General features: G+C 37.4%; 1 protein-coding gene across 6 annotated transcripts in view; it reads left to right on the top strand.

The window, feature by feature from the left end:
- limch1b (LIM and calponin homology domains 1b) overlaps positions 1 to 19,239 on the top strand; it is an 80,000-nt gene that overhangs the window by 15,174 nt on the left and 45,587 nt on the right. For all 6 annotated transcript variants that reach the window (XM_048176601.1, XM_048176602.1, XM_048176607.1 and 3 more), the window contains exons 2-3: positions 9,908 to 9,978; positions 15,163 to 15,232. In XM_048176601.1, the coding sequence (XP_048032558.1) occupies positions 9,908 to 9,978; positions 15,163 to 15,232 (141 nt within the window). The remainder of the gene's footprint in view (positions 1 to 9,907; positions 9,979 to 15,162; positions 15,233 to 19,239) is intronic.

The raw sequence follows: 19,239 nt of genomic DNA, 5'->3' as shown, positions 1-19,239 counted from the left end.
CGATCATTAAGCAGGCTGGCGTTATTTCAGACACTCATATATAGGTTATGGGCTCTGGGAAGATAATCAATAGTGCGACCCAGTTAACGGCCCCATACTGTGTCACTCGCTCTGAAACACGTGAGGATATGAGGTCTGGAGGAACTGGATCTGTTTCTTCATATTGAAGTGAATTGAAGAAGTTCATAGTTTTATACAGAACATCATCATATCAGCAGAAGAATAACAGTGAATAACAGACGGCTTGTGTTAATGCGACAGGACTGAAGCAGTGTGTGTGTGTGTGTGTGTGTCCTGCTGGTGTGTGTGTGTCTGTGTGTGTGTGTGTGTGTCCTGCTGGTGAGTGTGTTTGATTAGACGTGAGATTTCCTGCTGTGGCTCGAGGTTACACATCACACAGAGTCTCGCTGTTTCTGGAGGGTTAACAGACTGATATTGTCTATTGTGTCCACATGGGCGGAGGTGAGCAGGCCTGTCGATTCATTCTCTATTGGAGTTAAGCAGCAGGGGATTCTGGGATTGACGGAGCGAGTGGTTAGGGCATCAAACTGGAGAAATTCTCTATTTCATCAATGTTTCTCGAGCATCAAATCATCATATCAGAATGATTTCTGAAGGATCATGTGACACTGAAGACTGGAGTAATGATGCTGAAAATTCAGCTTTGATCACAGGAATAAATTACATTTTACTATATATTCACATAGAAAACAGCTGATTTACACTGGAATAATATTTCACTATTTTACTGTATTTTTAACAAAGAAATGCAGCCTTGATGAACAGATGAAAAAGAAACATTAAGAAATTGTAATGTTTCCAAACTTTTGACAGGTACTGTAATAACAAAATTAATTATTTAACTAATTTGTTAAATAATTTACAAATTTGTGAAAACAAATTCCTCTACACCTGATTCACTTATTAATGCTAGTTATGATTGTAATTAATTAACACACATTTAATCATTTCTGAGGTTTAGGAAGTGTTTGTGAATCTGGAGAAGAGTTTGAATTGAATGAAATGAAATTAATTTTACTAAAACACTGAAACCGAAAAAGTTTCTATCCAACCGAAAATCGAAACCAAAAATGTATTTAACAATCAATTAATCACATTTTAAAAATAATTGATAAACACAAATAAAAACTTTATAAATGGCACTTAACAGTTTTTAATATAAACTTTTTAATGATATATTAATATGTTGTTAAAAAAATAGAAACATTTAGACAGTGACTGTGATAAAAAAAAATTGATTTATTTAAATATTAAATATTGAAGAACGGGTTGAGTAAAATATAATTGTGTAAAATGGTGCATATATTAATCAAATTGCTCTTCTCTAGAGTTTTTTTTTCTAACGAGTTGATAGACACTGAATTGCTTCTTCAAAACTTGTTCTGTTTTTATAGACGTCTTTCTGCACTGATTGATGGATCACACGAGACACGATTCATTTCAGTAAGTTCTGTATCTTCTGATGTTCATTCATGTTTATCTGCTGCTGTAACTAGTAGTAAAGAGGAAGAGATGATCGCTTCATGAGCCGTTTGAAGTGACATCTGTCTTGCAAACATTTATTGCTTATATTTTATTATAAAATTGACAGAACTTGAACTCCGAGTCTTTGTTTCATATAAAAAATAAAGCTTTTTTGGTATTTTGGATGAGATATCTTGATCTTGGTTCATCTAATCAATCAAATCAATATTGTCAGTCAGTACACACATTTCAGTCAATGACTCTGGCCCTCCAAAACTGTTTCAGCTGATACCGAAAATTCACTTTCATATTTCATTGCCAAAAATTCAATGCATCACGACTCCATTTCACTCACACATTACTGAAAGTTTCATGAATGAGGCTGATTGTGTCAGGGTTTTGCTTGGTTATATGATGCCATTCACACACTTTGGGTATTCAGAGATAAAGTTTAGATATTTCCACCTCTCTGTGATGACTTTATTGTCTGGACTTCTTCCTGGTCAGTGAACGTGTATCACAGCGTCTGAGGAACGAGCGTGATGTTTCATGAATGCACATCTCAGTCAGGATATGTGTGTGTGTGTGTGTGTGTTTTCACCTGTGGTTCCTCCGTCACAGAGAGCTCAGTGTGAGGAAGAACACACTCTTAACTCACTGCATGTGATGAGACGCTCTCTGTCAACTGTGTGTGTGTGTGTGTGTGTGTGTGTGTGTGTGTGTGTGTGTGTGTGTGTGTGTGTGTGTGAATTACTCCAGAATAACACACACGGCCTCTTTAAGTGAACTGGCACATGAGTTTCGCATTACATTCATCACTTCATTGTACGGGACGTACAGACACACAAAGTGTGTGCAAAATTAATGAATATTATTAATGAAATGAATTATGATACAATAGACGTATTGTCAAGAATCAGTGGTATGTTGCCATGGACAGTGATAAATACCCAGTTTAGCATCATTATGCAAAAATATTTGACCTCTCAATGCTACAACTGACCAATCAGAATCAAGTATTCTTGAGTCGTGTAATGAGATCTAATATTGTCTAATTCCAGTATCAACCTAATGACGCTAATAATTAAAAAATGCCAATGGTGTCTCATTCAGATTCATCAAGCAGTGTATTGTGGATCATCTGTGCTGTAATGAGTGTGAATGAGAGTAATGATGTGTGAGTAATGCTGGGATTTATGTAATGTGTGTGTGTGTGTGTGTGTGTGTGTGTGTGTGTGTGTGTGTGTGTGATCAGCAATGACAGGCTGTTCCTGTGTGTCTGTGTTTGTGTGTATTCTCTGTTTTAGGGTTCATACCGATGTATGACGGCATGAATGAGAGGACAGAGCTCATTGTGCCGCTTGTGTACTCAGCCGCTCTCCTGTCATCATTAGCTGGTTTGGTCATGGATCATATTTGTCTGTAATGATGACAGCGCTGTCACTCCGTCAGCGTGTGTGTGAATGTGCCGTTCCTCACGTGAAGGAGTCGATCGCTGCAGTTCTTGTGTCTCTGAAGGGTGTCTCCGTGTGTGGAGATGTAGGTGGACACACACCACATGATCTCCCACAGCAGTCAGTGGGATTTTGTCTGGTTAACCACTAATAACAGTGCGGATGATCTCTGTGTCTGTGCAGATGATTGTAGATCGCTCTAATTGAGGACAGACACTCAATATTCACTTGTGGTTGAAACGCTTCAAGATGGGCGAATCCTGTGCCATCCGAAACCAGTCTTCATCAAGGACGGTGTGTTTGATCAACTGAATTACTTGATTAGATGGAGACGCAAAGCCAGAATCATCTTCTCTGACACACTGATGGTTCCCCTTCTTATTAGTGAAGAACTTTAAGGTAAAACTTGAGAGAAAATACCCATTGTTGCCCTCAGGAAGAGCTTCAAGTGTTTGTATAGAGTAATAATCGTGTTCTTTGGGAAGGGCAGCGCAGATTCCTCTAGTAATAGCTCGTCGTCATTATCTGTCATTACTCGTCAGGGTCGCTAACAGACTTCTATTGTTCGACCTGCCAGAGTTTGTTTGTTTAAACTCCTGCAGCTTCTCCAGTTCCTGTCAATCATGAGACACACACACAGACACACACACACACACACACACACACACACACACACACACTGGTTGTTGCTCTGCAGATCTGTGTGATTCTAAAAACAGAAAGTGGGGCAGAAACTCTCCTGCCGCCTCCAGTCCACTCCCATCAGCCCCTGGGGCAGCGCCGATCCTTTCTGGCCTCCTTTAATTCGTGTTCGTGGTCAGAGCATCCATTATTCATCTGAGGTCCTTCATGGATCCACACAACACAAGTCAAGATCACTGTAAAGTGTACTCTGTTCCTCTCAGGGAGAAGCGGACACTGTTCTGTCACAGATCGTACTGTAGGTGTGTTTGTATTCAAAGTAAAAGAGCAAACACACTAGAGCAGTTTTAATTGCATATTTAAGGTTTTGCGCTGCATTATATAATATGACTGTATTTATAGTCTATATTGGTTCAGTAGAAGTGGGAAATCCTGTTCATATCCAGCTAGAAAAATATGATAAAGACGTTAACATTCATTTACTGAAGTGCTGTTCAGGAAGGGTTCATCTGTAGTTATTTTTAGAGTGTTGTCTTGTGTGTTTTCTTCATTTTTAGTGTTTTTAATGATTCTGTTTGTTATTCCCAGATGTGTTACTGTAAATAAACTACTGATCAAATTACTGTAAATAATAAATCAAACCTCATGCACATCCTCAACAAAGGAAGAAGAGATTGTCCAGATGAGCTTTCATTCTTTTAGTCAAAGCTTAATTAATATGGACATACAAGTAAAAAAAAAGAAATATTAATAACAGATGTTGTATCAATAGAAAGTATAAACAACAACATAAATTGTCTGTAAATGTCTAGAACCGGCCCTGAAAATCAGACAAAACAAAGAAATAAATCTGATAGATCAAAGTGACAAGCTTGATGCGTCGACATGGAAATATAATTGTGATGCATTATATTTCAGATCAGTTCTTAATAGAGAACAATAATGCTCTGTTTAAAAACTACCATGATAAGTAAGTAAATAATTAAATAAATCTCAAAATTATTCTCAAAATCTCAATTCTCAGTGAATGCTTTGGTGCTGTTTTTGCAAAAAGTGCATGTTTCCCGATAATGATCAAAGCATTGAGACTGAGATTAGAAATGAAATTGGTCTGCGATTTTAAGCCAACAGATATTGCTCATGTCCCGGGCAGAAAATGAGTTTCATTCACTCCCACACCTACTGAGACTCAAACCCGTGACCTTCAGGTTACAAGTCTGACTCTCTAACCATTAGGCCACAATACAAAGTCTGATTTATAGAATCACATGACCTTCATTATTTTCAGCTGAATATTGTATTTCACTCAGAAAGATGTTACATGAAAAAAAGTCAAATGTTATTAAAAAAATTCTGTTCGTATTGGTAAGAATTTCAGAGTAAATATAATAAAAGAAGAGCTTCTAGTGTTTTTTTAAAAATCTGCAAAATGTTGTTGAGAAAAGATGCTGAATATCTCTGGATGCTGAACACACTCCAGAACCTTGAGATGCTGCAGCAGTTCCTCTCTCTCTCTCTCTCTCTGCTGGACGTCTGCTGCAGTGTCCGTCAAACAGCTGAAGCTCTGAGAGCTCGTACTGTGAGATGGATGTGCCTCTAACCTTTGGCTGAACCGTGTGGATCCTGGTGCTTCTCAGACAGCAGAAAGAAAGAGAGCATTCTTCCTCGTCCATACACTAACCCGTCTCTCTGACAGAACCGCAGCAAGAGATACTTACAACAACAACATGCAGTAACTCCCTTCATCAGTGTCTTTATGAAGACTGTAGGCTTGTGTGCAGCTTCACCTGATCTGTTCCCATTGACCTCTGTCTGCCTGTCAAAAAAGTATATAATATAATTATATGAATAACACATTACATTCTCTTTCAAAGTGTGTAGTGCCAGCTGAATGTTGTGAAGGCCTCACACTAGATTTTGAGCAGGTGAAATTTCAACAGACAAGATGTGATGTCACAGTCTGTGCCGCTTTTTTAAAAACATAAATATAAGAAATAATAGTAAATCCAAAACATTCAGTCTGTTCCACATTCCTTCAGCATTGCAAACACAGATTTAAAGTTTTATTTTGATTTTAATCTGAGAAATGATTCTTCCATCCGGTCGAAGTATTCTTTGACGCTCTCAATATTTCATGCTTCTTCTAGTTCTTCTGCTTGATGCAAGGCTAAATTTAGTCTCTCATGTAAAAATAAAGCAGTGAGCTGCAGGTGTGGTCTGATGTTTCTCAGCGCTCTGATAATGGAGAGCGGGTCGGTGAAGTGATTAAAGAGGATGATGGATGGGAGAGTAAAGATGGGTGGAGCTAGACATGTCCAAAATGACACAAGTTTGTATAGGTTAGTGACAAGCTTTTTTTTTTCTTTTTTGTAATGTTACAGTCTTTTTGTATTTGACATTTACTGTGCAGTGATGTACTAATGTTTAATGTTGAGCAAGAGTTTGGACCAATGAGATTTTGTGGAGAGCATGATGTCACAAAAATAGAAGTATGCCAACAAAATCTAGTTGTCCAGTTGGTGATGCTAAAAGTTCATTCAGTTTTAAAGGAAACAGATGAAAGTGAATCTGGCAACATTTTATATTACATTGGTTGTTGTACGTATTGCAATAAATTGTCTTATGAGTGGCAATAAAGGGCTCTATCACATTTGAAAATAATGTAGAACCTACACTAAACCTGACCTTAAGCCTGACCGAACGCAAACATGAGAGATAAACACATTTGCTGAAGCAACCAATGCCATTTTAGCTGCTTCATGCAGTCTCTGATCTCTTTTATCATGATGGAGTTTCACAGACTCGAGCGAGAGCAGTGCTGAATCAGCTGAACTTACGAGCAACTTTATTGTCAGAAAAGACACTCGTATGGATGGATTATATGATGCAAACATGAAAATACATTAGTTTACAAAACATGCACTATAGTAAAAGTGTTTTAAGGTCATAACATACAGTGGTATTGTGCAAAGAACCACATGAAAACAAGTCTGTAATAATCAATAATCTGCCACTGTAATAGTTTGTGTGAAAAGGAATGAAAGAATGAAAGTTCCAGCTCACAACTAATACTTGTTTAACTTGTAAGTTATAGTGTTGCTTATTTTTCAAGACGTGTTCATGTGTAAACCCTGCTGCAGGTATAGACCGAGGCGTTGTTAGATATAACCAGCTCTTCTCCTGCTGCAGTGGAGATCGTGACAGAGAGATTAGCTGCTAATTACTGCACTAAAGTCAATTAGTTGGATTACTGTTAGGAGTGTGTATGAATGATTTCACACCACCTGATTTCACAACACCTCTTCCTGAAAACTGTACAGTAATTAAATGTAGCTGGAAGCATGATAATTGCTTGAAGAAGCACGTCTTTCAGATTGCTAGTTTATGAAAATAATCTTGAGATCGTCATGGTAACAGGTTGGGTCTGGTTTGCTCTGGTTCTGTTTTCATCTGGACACACCTGTTGACTTTGAAGCTAGTTCAGAAGATTTCCAGCATCAGCCTCGAGGTAAATGAGCAAACTCTCATGCAGCTGTTTGATTTGATCTGAAGTTTCTTAATAAACAGTATATAACTGTGAGAAGTTTTCCAAGTTACCGGAGCAGGATGGAACAGGATCGTGCTGTGATGTGAGGATTTGCATAGAACAGATTAGAGTTTTTGATTCCATTGTGTGTTGAGTAACACTTTACTGTGTAAGACTGAGATGATGTTCAGCTGACTGCACATCATCCAGTTTATTATATGACTACTGAATAAATGAAGCTGAAATGATTGTATTCTGTGAGAAGAGAGAGAGTCGGAGTGATACGAGAGATGAAACTAGCTATAGGAAATCTGTTTATGGGTCATTATACAATAATAACACTTCCTCGATTTCCTCGATTGACCACTCAAAATCAAGTGTTCTAGAGATCCACAATAATCTTTAATAATACAAAGTATGCTCTGTAATGTACAGTGAAAGTCTAAGAAAAAGTGTGTAATTTTACAGAAAAGTCTAAAAATGCTACTCTAAAAGTTGTTAATTGGTTAAGTGTAAGTTACCTTACTATAGCTATATGGTAAAAACTGTAAAATCATTGTAAAATTGTAAGTTTAACATCACATTGTCACTTTACTGTAAAGTACTGGGTACAAATGTATGTTTTTTGCAAGTAAAAACTATGAATTACTACATGATTAATGGTGAAACAGTAGATAAACGAGAGAACAGCAGAGAAACAAAATACAGGAACGATCAGAATTATCAGAAGCAAACAAAACTTCATATCAGTGAGTGAACAGAGGCTGGATAATGACTAACTGCTGACTCTGAGCAGAGGATTGTGGGAAATGGAGTCTTAGAAGTTCAGAATTCAGGTGATAGCGGTCTATAGAAGTGGATGTGACACAGTACATTCCCACAAATCACATTTAGTTTTATTTAAATAGTTTTTTTTTCTCTATTTCAGTAGAGGAATTTATTTTTATTTATGGAACATTGGTGTGTTTTGTTTTACATTCTATGTTATTTATTTAATGTTTATTCCATTATTTTAGCTGTGTGCTACTCTACTGGAATTTTTTAGGGTCATTATTTATGGGAGTTCTAGTTTTGATTAAGTTTAATTCATCATGCGGCCTTCCACCTGTACTATGGTATTATCAGTATATGTTAAGGTACAAAGCAGATTGTATTTGCCAGTAGGTTGGTACAGTATATTAACATTTATATCACTTATATGTTCAGTTATGAACTGTAAAATATACCTGCACTGAAATGCCTGGAACATTATCATCATTTTACAGTCATCACCTTCAGGTTTGTGTGGAGACGCTTCACTCCGGAATCTCCTGCTATTCAGATCATCATCTCGTAAACAGAGTGAACCCAGCATGAGAAAATCTCTACGTTGTTTTTGCTTTAGTAACTTTACTGGGTTTCTCTGTTGTGCCGGACTGGATCCTCCTGCTGAGCACAACAAAGCCGGGGAAGTGGTAAACTTGGCCACGGATGCGTGAGAATGGCCTGTGTTATGTCATTAAAACGTCCGCCGGGAGCAGAGGCACAGAAAAAAGGAAACATCTTTTGATTGTTTAGGGAAACAATGCGGACACGCACCGGGACGCATTCCATGTGCAGCAGCAAAGCGGACGCATTCCAGCGACTAATGGAGTGGCCCGGGACGACCTGCGCCGCTGTTTACCACTGTGAAAGATCAGGCGTCTGCCAGAAGCTACTGTGTGTTTTTGGCAGTTTGAGCGCGTTCATTCGGTGAATCTGTGAGCTCTACACCACACACAGATGATCTTATGATGGATGTTTCTCTCGTTAATATTCTTTATATGTGTTTGGACTGGTTGAATGGTTTATTAGGCACAATAAATGGTTGTGAAATCTTCCACAGACCTATAAAATACTGCTGGCCTGTTCTGGAGGTTTTGATATTTCTTGTCATATTCATTGTGTAATTATGATTTTGCATTACCTGGTCTTTATTTAAGAACTAAAATATTGATACTTATCATTAGAATATCAATTCAATAAAATAGTTTGAGATATGAATTTTTCCTCATTCCTGAATCAGAGACTTATTTTCACACATGTGGTTTGTTTTTCTTCTTCCTGAAAGACTGTGAAATCTTGATGCTGTTGTGGTTTCAGTCACCCAACTTTATTATAGTGTAATTTTACCTTTGTTTGTGTGGCAAAGCATAAAAAAGTTATATATGCCAGAAAATATTTCTTAGAAACTGTCCTTTTCCGTGTATTATTGTGTCTTTTCCTCAGATCCTAAAGCTCAAGTGTAACTCCAGCTAATCTCCGCCCAAGTTGTTCTTTCTGGACTTTAAAAGTGTTTAGTAGCAACTATTTTGAGGAAGGATTGTAAAATGCACTAAAATAAATGAGCTGCTTGATTATGTAATAATTATAGCAGTATAAAACTGTGAATACGTAAACTGCTTATGCCTCTGAGGGAGGAAAACACTCGCAGCACTGAAGGTAAATCCCAAATGTCAGGAATAATTAGCATGGATACTCGCCTGAGAAAGAGATTTAGCCGGGATGACGGCCGCTTACACCAAGCCTGTTAGAGAGAGAGAGAGCTTGATGTTTATTTCTCTCTCTACGGTCTGAAATAAGCAGTGGAATAAGCTTTGATTTGCGCTGTCAGAGAAGGTCATTTCCTGCTGTGTTGTTGATTTTCATCTTGGATTTTCTCTATTGTAATGCCAGAGGTTTCTCTGAGAAACGCTGCTATAAACACTGAAAACTACACACTTTAAACCATGTAGATATCAGTGAAGTAGACTGGTGTGTGATAACTGTGTGTGTGTTGCAGGCGGTGACCGGCAGGAGTTTCTCTGACAGGGACTTCAGAGCTGGACTTGACAACGGCATCTTACTCTGCGAGTGAGTAACACACACACACATTTAAAGGGATAGTGTGCCCAAAAATGTAAATTCTGTCATCATTTACTCACGTTTTCTGTCTTTTGTGGAACAAACATTTCACAAAGTGAGTCAGAACTGGGCCTGTTGAGCCAAAATCACAAAAAACACCATAAAACACAATATATTATAAATGTAGTGTAAATATAAATAGGCCATACAATGTTTTGGTAGATTACAAATAAACATGCCAGCTATGAACATGTTGTCAGCACATAGTAATATAAAGTGGATCTTAATACGTTATTGCTCAGATTAATGGAGCATTATAATTTCACTCAGAAATGAACGTTCAGTGAAGGACATTGAGCTCTAATGATGTTTGATCCAGATGCAGAAGAAATCAGTCATACAGGTCTGAATGAGTAAATGATGACAGAATTCTCAGTTTTGGTAAACTATTCCTTTAAGGAACTGTTGATATCATATATTAACATTGATATTGCTGTCCTAAAATTATTTAGGAGCATTAAAATAGACACAACTGGAAAAAAAATGCCATGAATGGACAGCATATTAATCTGTTTTTGGCAGAATGTGATTTGAGTTCATATTGATCTACATTTGTTCTGTAGACTTTGATATCTGGGTAAATCCAGTCACTGTTTGAGGCGTTGTTGAGATCTTTAGGAGTTACACGTGTGAAAACAGGCTCTTTTTCTCAGGGTGAAGCTGTAGGAAATGTCTCAGTTCATAGAGTCTTGTCTGAGTAGAGCAGAAGCTTTGATGGCCTGTTTTCACCAGCGTCGTTTACCATTAGACTAATTGTTAACAGCAGTGTTTGTGTTGGAAGTCTTCAGAGCTCTCCTGACTACTTCTCATTACACACTTACTGAGTAATGCTCGAGTTATGACACTGTCCGTCACACACACAATCCCCCTACCACACACACACACACACACACACACACACACACACACATAACCTTACATTGTTCTTAATATAAACTAATAATAATCATTACCCTTTATAATCATCTCACTTGTCATTGTGATAAAGTCTAGTCCAGTTTGGAGCTCATTCTGCTGAAGAACTGCCCTCTCAGACAGGAAAGATCAGTCCGACTGACATAAAAAGGCAACCAATCACAGTTAGACATTCCAGGTCAGGTGGATCTGAAATCAAACACAGCTCTGAGAACAAACTGACTGATCTGCCCTATAAGCGTGCTCAAGGATCTGTGTTTTCTTAAGAAGTATCTTAAAACTGTTCTGTATATTTCAAGTATAGCTGCACGATTATGAATAAATTGAGAGTCATGATTTTTGTTTCAAGTAGAGAACACGATTCCCCCACGATAAACAGACAACTAAAGAAAATAATGCAATTTACTAGAGGTTCTGGCAAAATGTTAATTGCTGCAGTCTATTTAAAATGGTTAAAAAAATCTGAATGAATTATTTAAAAAAAATCAGTGTGAGTGAGTGATTCAATGACTCACTCATAAATGCTTCACATGTTTCATTACTGGATGAATAAGCGTTTTTAAATGAATGTCTTGAATAAATAATTCAATGACTGTCGTGGAGAAAATTCTTGCAAAAGAAGCTCAGGAGTTCCAGAAGTCAAAATAAGACTTTATTCCACAAAGCCGAGAATTTATCTCTGGCTAGGGCGCTGTTCTTATACATTTTTCTTATCTGCTGTTTTGGAATTACCGTGTAACTTCATTTTTTTAAGATTCACCCCACCTGTTTCGCACAATTAATTCATACTCCTTTCATCTTTGTCTTTAATTGTGGAATCCTGTCAGTTTATAATCAACTGTATCCCAGAGGCAAAATGCCCAAATAAGTTTTATTTTAACTTTTTCCAAGGACAGTTAACTCTTTCCCAGAGGCAAGATGCCTTCAGGAGACACGTATTTCACACCTCTCAACGATGGTCTGATATCTTCTTTGGTCTTTCACAGCCGTCTGTTGTTTGATGGAAATCCCTTGACTTCATCATAATTATTTCTCACAGCTTCATAAAACTGCTGCTACTGTTGTTTATTATATATTGAATAAAAATACTCTGACATTTGTCGCCACCTACTGGTGTATCGATGTAATAAATACAATCGATATTTGAAGCAGCAATTACTTTCAAAATGATTTGCTCTATTTTGACAGCTATAAACTTTTATCCCAGTTCTTCTGTGATAACTTGAGTATTTGTAACACAGAAATAATAATGTTACTGTTTGGTTGAAAACACTGTTTCATATTCATGACAACTCTTTCTGGATCAGCGGCAACACAGATCTGAATGATCCAGTGTGATTTTGTCAAAGGTTTGATAGACACAGGTGAATCGTTGTCAGTTAGGAATCAGGTTGCATGTGTGTTTGAATCGAGATTGCATCTTTTAACGATTAATCTCACAGCTCTAATTTCAAAGGACTTTTCTGAGGAACTCCAGTCAGGATGACACAAACAACATTCTGAGATCATTTCTCATAGAGCTTTACATTTTTTCCACCATCAGATCTTCATTCCATGGGATGTATGATACTAACAAGAACTGGATATACAGATGTTTCCACTGAAGCACACGCCATCATCTGCGTCACAGTCAGATCCCTCAAAACTCGTCTCTCAAAATTATAGTGAAAGTATGTACATATATGATTTTATCTGTTGCACGTCCACATTGGTTGTCATAGTATACTATAATGTGCTGTGGTTCAGCTTATGTAAGGGTACCAACATTTCTTATTTGTATAGTCAAATATTTAAAAGTATGTCATAATTTTCACAACAACAACATACTAAAAACGGAAAAGTTTTTCCTTTGCATTTTTTGCATACAAACAACAACATTGTCAAAACAATCCCTGTTCACACAGATCCGTGAAAATTACTTAAAACGCTGTATTCCACTGCCCGGCCAGTAGAGGGCGATGTTTTTTGTAGTTTACACAGATATGATAATGGTAACATTTTTAAAAAACGTGCACTTTCAAACCCCCCAAAACGCTGTTATTGTGTAAATAAATGGCCAATACGCATAAAAAGTTTTCTGTTTTTAGATGAAAACGTTGCATAAACAGCCCCTAAGATTTTTTTAGCAATGAAAGTTGTGGAGATTTTGAGAGGACTGTATCCAAACACATCTGAACACACTGATCAAAAATAGATGTGTTTTCAGTATACTTTCTTTTAAATATTACAACAGTAGCTTATTTTGTTCATTTTCAATAAAAACACAGCATTTTGTTTTTAGTAAAACACCAATATGCTTTATTAAAACACTTAAATTAGCCCAAATCCAAGTCTGTATTAAACTATTGTTTAGTTTACGTTTACAACACTAAAGTAAATTACCTTCCAAAATTATTAATTGCATATTATTGCCTTTTTGATACACAATTGTTAATTTGTTAAATGTTACCCTGTAGTTCTGTTAACGAAAAAAAGGTTTTAATGAAATTCACAATATACTTTACTTCAGTTTCATTAGGGATTGATACATTTGAATAGAAAAATGATGAAATTATTCAGGAATTACTGACATATGCGTTATTTGCAATATTTTTGCTGATGCCATCTTTAATTTTTAAAACATATAATTTCAATATACACGAAATATTTGATTTTCTGATCACCATTTATCTGAATCGTCTCATAATGCTAATATTCAGTTGCTCAAACACGAGGTGAACTGCTGTCATTATTGTCATTAACGGTGATGTGTTCAATGGCGCCCCTCCTGCTGGTGGCGCTCTAGTTCACCTCTGCCTCAGAAACGACCCTGTCCACACAATACATTCTTCATGTTTCAGAGTATTTCACTGGGAAGTATAGTGTTTTACTAGTCAACAATTACTTAGTCTCATCCTCAGATGTCACGCTCATGAACCGTTGACTGAACGTCTGATGCACACCAAATGGGAAACACTTCAGGAGTTTTGAAGTCGTCATCTGATTGGTTGAATTCTCCAGGATTTCTGGGAGACCTTAAATGGTCCATCTGGAAACAAAGCTGCTGGGATGCCAAACCCCCTCATGGAAGAAGAAAGCTGTTGTGTTTACAACTGACTAAACATGAGGCTGAACAAAACGAGCTGTGATTGGTTGCTTTACATGTCAATCAGACGGTCCTTGACCAATGAAAGCTGCTTTAGAGTCCAGACCTCTATGTCTGACTGTGCAGAACTAACATTTATTTGACTAATTGATTATTGTGCTGGTGTCTAGGCCATATTCACTTGTTTTTATCATGACTGCTTTATGAGGGGTTACTGATGGTTATTACACTTCACCTCTGATCTGACTCTGTGATTCCTCTATTGTATTATAAAACAATGGAGAGTTCATAGAGATGCTTTGTGTGTGTGTGTGTGTGTGTGTGATGAGCTGAAGGTTAGTTAGGATCCTCTGGACAGCAGGAAGTTTAAGGACCCTGTACAGTCACACTCACATACGGTTTTAATTCTGCTCTTCAGTTAATACGGCTGATGTTTTCAGGTCAAGGCTAATATAAAAGCGTGATTTATGATCTTTTACATTAGCGTGTCCTTAGCGTGACTTCTGTGTGTCCGGCCTGTGGAAGTCCTCACGTCTGATTCCTTTAAGACATTCCAGGTGCATCCTCAACATGAAACACACACACTTCCTTCATATTTTATTAGAAAAAGGCACTTATTTTGTGCTCTTTCCTGAAACTTGATAGCCATTTTAATTGCACATGTTATTGTGTATCAGGTCATGTTTCATCTGTAGTGTTTTGTCCTTCAGGAGCTGTGCACTGTTGAATTTAGTGTGCTTTTCTTCAGTCCCTAAACTGCACATTGACTTTTACAGCCCAGTAAAATAAAATGTTTTTTTTATTATTATTATTTAAATGAACAGAATCATATTATTTGATTTGAATCAGCTTGACATAGGTAAAGGTCGTGACACACCAAACCCTCTTCAAAGAACGAGCAGTTTCACCTCATGTCATCTTTACACCTTGTCTCTGTCTCACTAACAAGAAATCTAACTCAACCACAAGAAAAGCCATTTGTTTGGAACTTTTAATTCCCATTTGGAAGGTTATCAGTGTCTAAAGGTGAGGTAACCTGATCGTCTGAGTGGCTTGTTCATGCAGACAGATGTGGAAACCTCCACTGACCCCAGAGAGTGAAGACTGATGTGATGTTTCTCTCTCTCTCTCAGACTGCTGAGCTCGATCCGACCGGGTCTGGTGAAGAAGATAAACAGGCTGCCCACTCCTGTAGCTGCTCAGGTAAGGGTTTATAGTGTCCATCTCTCTAAACATCTCTGAGTTTGTTTCATATTATGCCTGAAAGTTCTCCCAAACACGTTCAGAGTTTTGCACGGATCATTAACAAGACAGAGAAACATTCGGGCTTTTCATATGTTTGACCCCGGAGCAGGGCTTCATAACCCTGGGTCAAGTGCAGTACTAACCCTGCTTCTAAATAACTGAAACGTCCATCTGTCGGGGTTTAAAAGCGGGGTTTAGAACGATAATAAAACAAGCAGTGTGAAAAGCCCTGTTATGATGTAAAATGAAGATTTTCTACTCCTGTTCTAGTATTTGTGGCACTGATCATGTGACATGTTTCCTGTCCCTGACACACACGATGCTCTTATCGGACCATTTTCAAATCATGCTCAAATCATTCACTTCCACTTTGTCAAATCTCATTGCAGCTCTCTAATGTGTAAACCTTGTTTCCTGACAGAACAGTAGAAGTGTTGACTGACTCCAGCTGTCAGATTAGAACCGGTTTTGCTCACTATGAAACTGTTCATCATACACCATTCAAAAGATTAAGATCAGTAAGAGTTCATTTTATTTTATGAAAGAAAATAATACTTTTAGTTAATACGGATGCATAAATTGATCAAAAAAAGTTTCAGTAAAGACAATTATAATCTTAGAAATTAAAATAAATGCTGTTCTTTTGAACTTTCTATTGATTAAAGAATCCTGAAAATAAAATGTATGACGGTTTCCACAAAAATATGAATGTTTTCAACACTGATAATAATCATAAATGTTTCTTGAGCATCAAATCATCATCATATCAGAATGATTTCTGAAGGATCATGTGACACTGAAGACTGGAGTAATGATGCTGAAAATTCAGCTTTGATCACAGGAATAAATTACACTTTACTATATATTCACATAGAAAACAGATGATTTACATTGGAATAATATTTCACTGTTTTACTGTAATAAATAAATGCTGCCTTGATGAGCAGAAGAGACATTAAAAAATCTTAAACTTCTGAATGTTTTGTGGAAATATTCTGTGTTGGTTTAATCTTTGACTTTATGAAGTGAGCTGCTGTGAAGAAGTATTTCTGGTCATGAAACTCTTATGCTGTGGTGCGTTGAATTCATTTTTCCCTCTGAATTGTGTTAAATCATTTTTATTGCTGTTTACCTGAGGATATAAGAACAGAAGTAAATCATTCTGCTGTTAGGAAGCCGTTTCTCAGTGTCCAGCATTAATGACTCTCAGACACAAATATTTGTCTGCACTATGATAAAAATGTAAATGTTTCTGAAGGCATCTCTGGGAAAATCTCTTGATGTTTATATAGAAAACATCTCTCTGAATGGTCAAAGAATCCGGCGTCAGAGTCCGTGGCGTTCACCTTACGCTTCGACAGAGATCAACATCTGGAATCTGATCTTGGGTTTCTTTGTGGCACAAGTTTGGTAGTTGGATGTTGCCAGAGCTGTAAGGTCACCGCCTGCATGCTTTCAGAGGCGGATATTTAGTCAAAATGTCAAACTCTATATTGAGTTCAAATCACGCTGAGGTTTCAGGCTAATGAATGCGCCTCTTGTTTTCTTTAAGGGTGTTCTTTCATTTTCGCCCTCCACCTCCTTTTGTCCTCTCACATCAGTGACGAGTCCCAGAATGCCGTGCGCTCCTCTGCTCTGAGTGAATGAAAACAAGTGTGCACTACAGAGAGGAGCGACTCGCCTTTCATTTCACGACTCGGGCGCAATAGAAATCTTAATTAAAGTTTGAAGGACAGACATTCTTCAGTAACAGGTGTTAATCAGCAGCGTTCTGAAGGAAGTTTGGTTTGGCCGGGCCGTTTCCTTTCTCCTCCATCATCCACTCCTGGATCTCTGCTCTTATCTTCCCCATCCACCCCTCCTACGGCTCGTAACAGGCATGGGTAATTACACACCGGCATTCCTCAAATCTCTCTCTATCGCTCTCCGCCTGGTTTCCTCCATGTCTCGTTGTGATCCCAGAGCTACAATTACACCGCAGTATCTTATTGCATATTAAAGCCCTGGAATGCCTCCGTTATATCAGACAAGATCTCTCATGTTTGCATTACATTAACTCTGACTGTAGTCAGTCACCTACTGAGATACGTATATGATGCACGCTCGATGCAAAAGATGTTACAAATTGTAGGCGTCAACATTATTACAATAAATTAAAGTCGCCATGAAATAAAAATGGACAATTCTTGTTTTTAATGGAATATTGCAGTATTTATCGGTGCACATCATCATTATTGTGTTAAATTCATGTTCCTGGTAATCTTGAATCAGAATATCTTCTCCTCCCTCCTGCAGCATCTCTTCTCTTCTCTGATGATGAGGGCGGGGCAACCTGTCACTCACATGAGATCCACCAATAGCAAACCACAACCATCCAATCAATTCCCCACAGACAAAATCAAACATTTGTTCTCGTTCCAGAAGCGTTTCACTCGGATATACGACACAATAGAGAAGAAAAGACTTCTGTTTCATGCCGACTTTAAATAAAATATAGTAATATTATATTTCATGCAACATTTTGTTCCAGTCCTTAAAGCTGATTGGACAAGCGTTGGTCATTCCAAGTCTGTGCATTAGTGATTTTTCAGTGACCCTTTCTGCATGTTACACCGATACCCCAGTAGTTGGCGAAAGGGACTGTCCTTATTTGAATCATTCACTGAATTGATTCATTTAGGAGGGAGTCATTGAATCATCCATTCAAAAGATTTGTTCAAACGTTGATTCATTCAGGAACAAAACAAGTGACTTTATTTATGAGTGTCACTGAATCATTCACTCAACCAATTTGTTGAAAAAGGCTTATTCATTAAAGGGTTTGTAGGTTTTTTTATTGTCTTAAAGCATAAAATACATTAATACGCTTGCAGATATTAAGGAAACATGCTAAGCTCACAAACTTGTTTCTCTGAATAACAATTCTACAGTTGTTCTACTTTTGAAATGTGTGTTTTGTGTCAGAATGTCTGTTTTTGTTTAGTTCTGTGTGATCCCGCCCACTGCCAGATCACCCAATAGTATTTTGACACCTCGGGTTGCCAGTTGGTGGAAAACACAGCGTATTGCAGCCATGGAATCCAGGATCAGAGATCGCAGATCCTACCTGACCTAAAAAGCCTCAGCGTCCATCTAAAAAGCTCTATGACCAGAGACATATAAAACATGGATAAATCAACTCATCAACTTACTCTGCGCTTTATGTTGCCAGTTGCGCTCGTTTCTGTTGTGTGTCCTCAATCTGGCAACCCGTGCAAGTCTGAGAAGGAGGGGCGGGGAAACAACTCTTCAATATTTTGAATTTGGACTGCAGTACCTATTTTAACCACTAGCTGTCAATATTACAGCTTTAAGAAACAACATTTTCTTAGAGACTCATAACGGGTAAATCTGCTGTGGCTTCATTTGTAATTATTTTTGTTGATCTAGAAAACAGACATTCAAGTTTATGTCACACATGTAAGTTACTCAATATTAATATCAGCACAGCTCCTTATGATATAATGTTTAAATATTTCATTTAAGAAATGCTACAAAACTGAATCTCTTGACCAGTAACATTAACCAATAATTAGTAATGGCCATTACTGATGAGGAATATGAAAAACGACAAATCATCACTTGCACCAGATTCAAACACGCCCAAAAACAACGAGACGTTTATATCTTGAAATAATCTTCAGAGAAACACGTGACATTTTAACACTGGATCTCATGAGACAAACAGTGAAAGCAAATACATCAGTGAAAACAATAATGGTAAATTAATTTACCAGTGAGTAATATATTGGACACTGAAAGATATCAATACAAATCTAATTAAAATTCAGATATTTTACCCAATGTAATATATCAGCCCAATATTTGTATTTTTATGCTTGAAGTATTGCATTGTCAGCTTATCAACAAATGTTGGATCGATTGTGAATAAAGTCTGAGCAATCCTTTTTATTTTAATATGCATA

The sequence above is a fragment of the Megalobrama amblycephala genome, linkage group LG23 (assembly GCF_018812025.1).
Source record: "Megalobrama amblycephala isolate DHTTF-2021 linkage group LG23, ASM1881202v1, whole genome shotgun sequence".
Taxonomy (NCBI): Eukaryota; Metazoa; Chordata; class Actinopteri; order Cypriniformes; family Xenocyprididae; genus Megalobrama; species Megalobrama amblycephala.
This window is presented reverse-complemented; position numbering and strand designations above follow the sequence as displayed.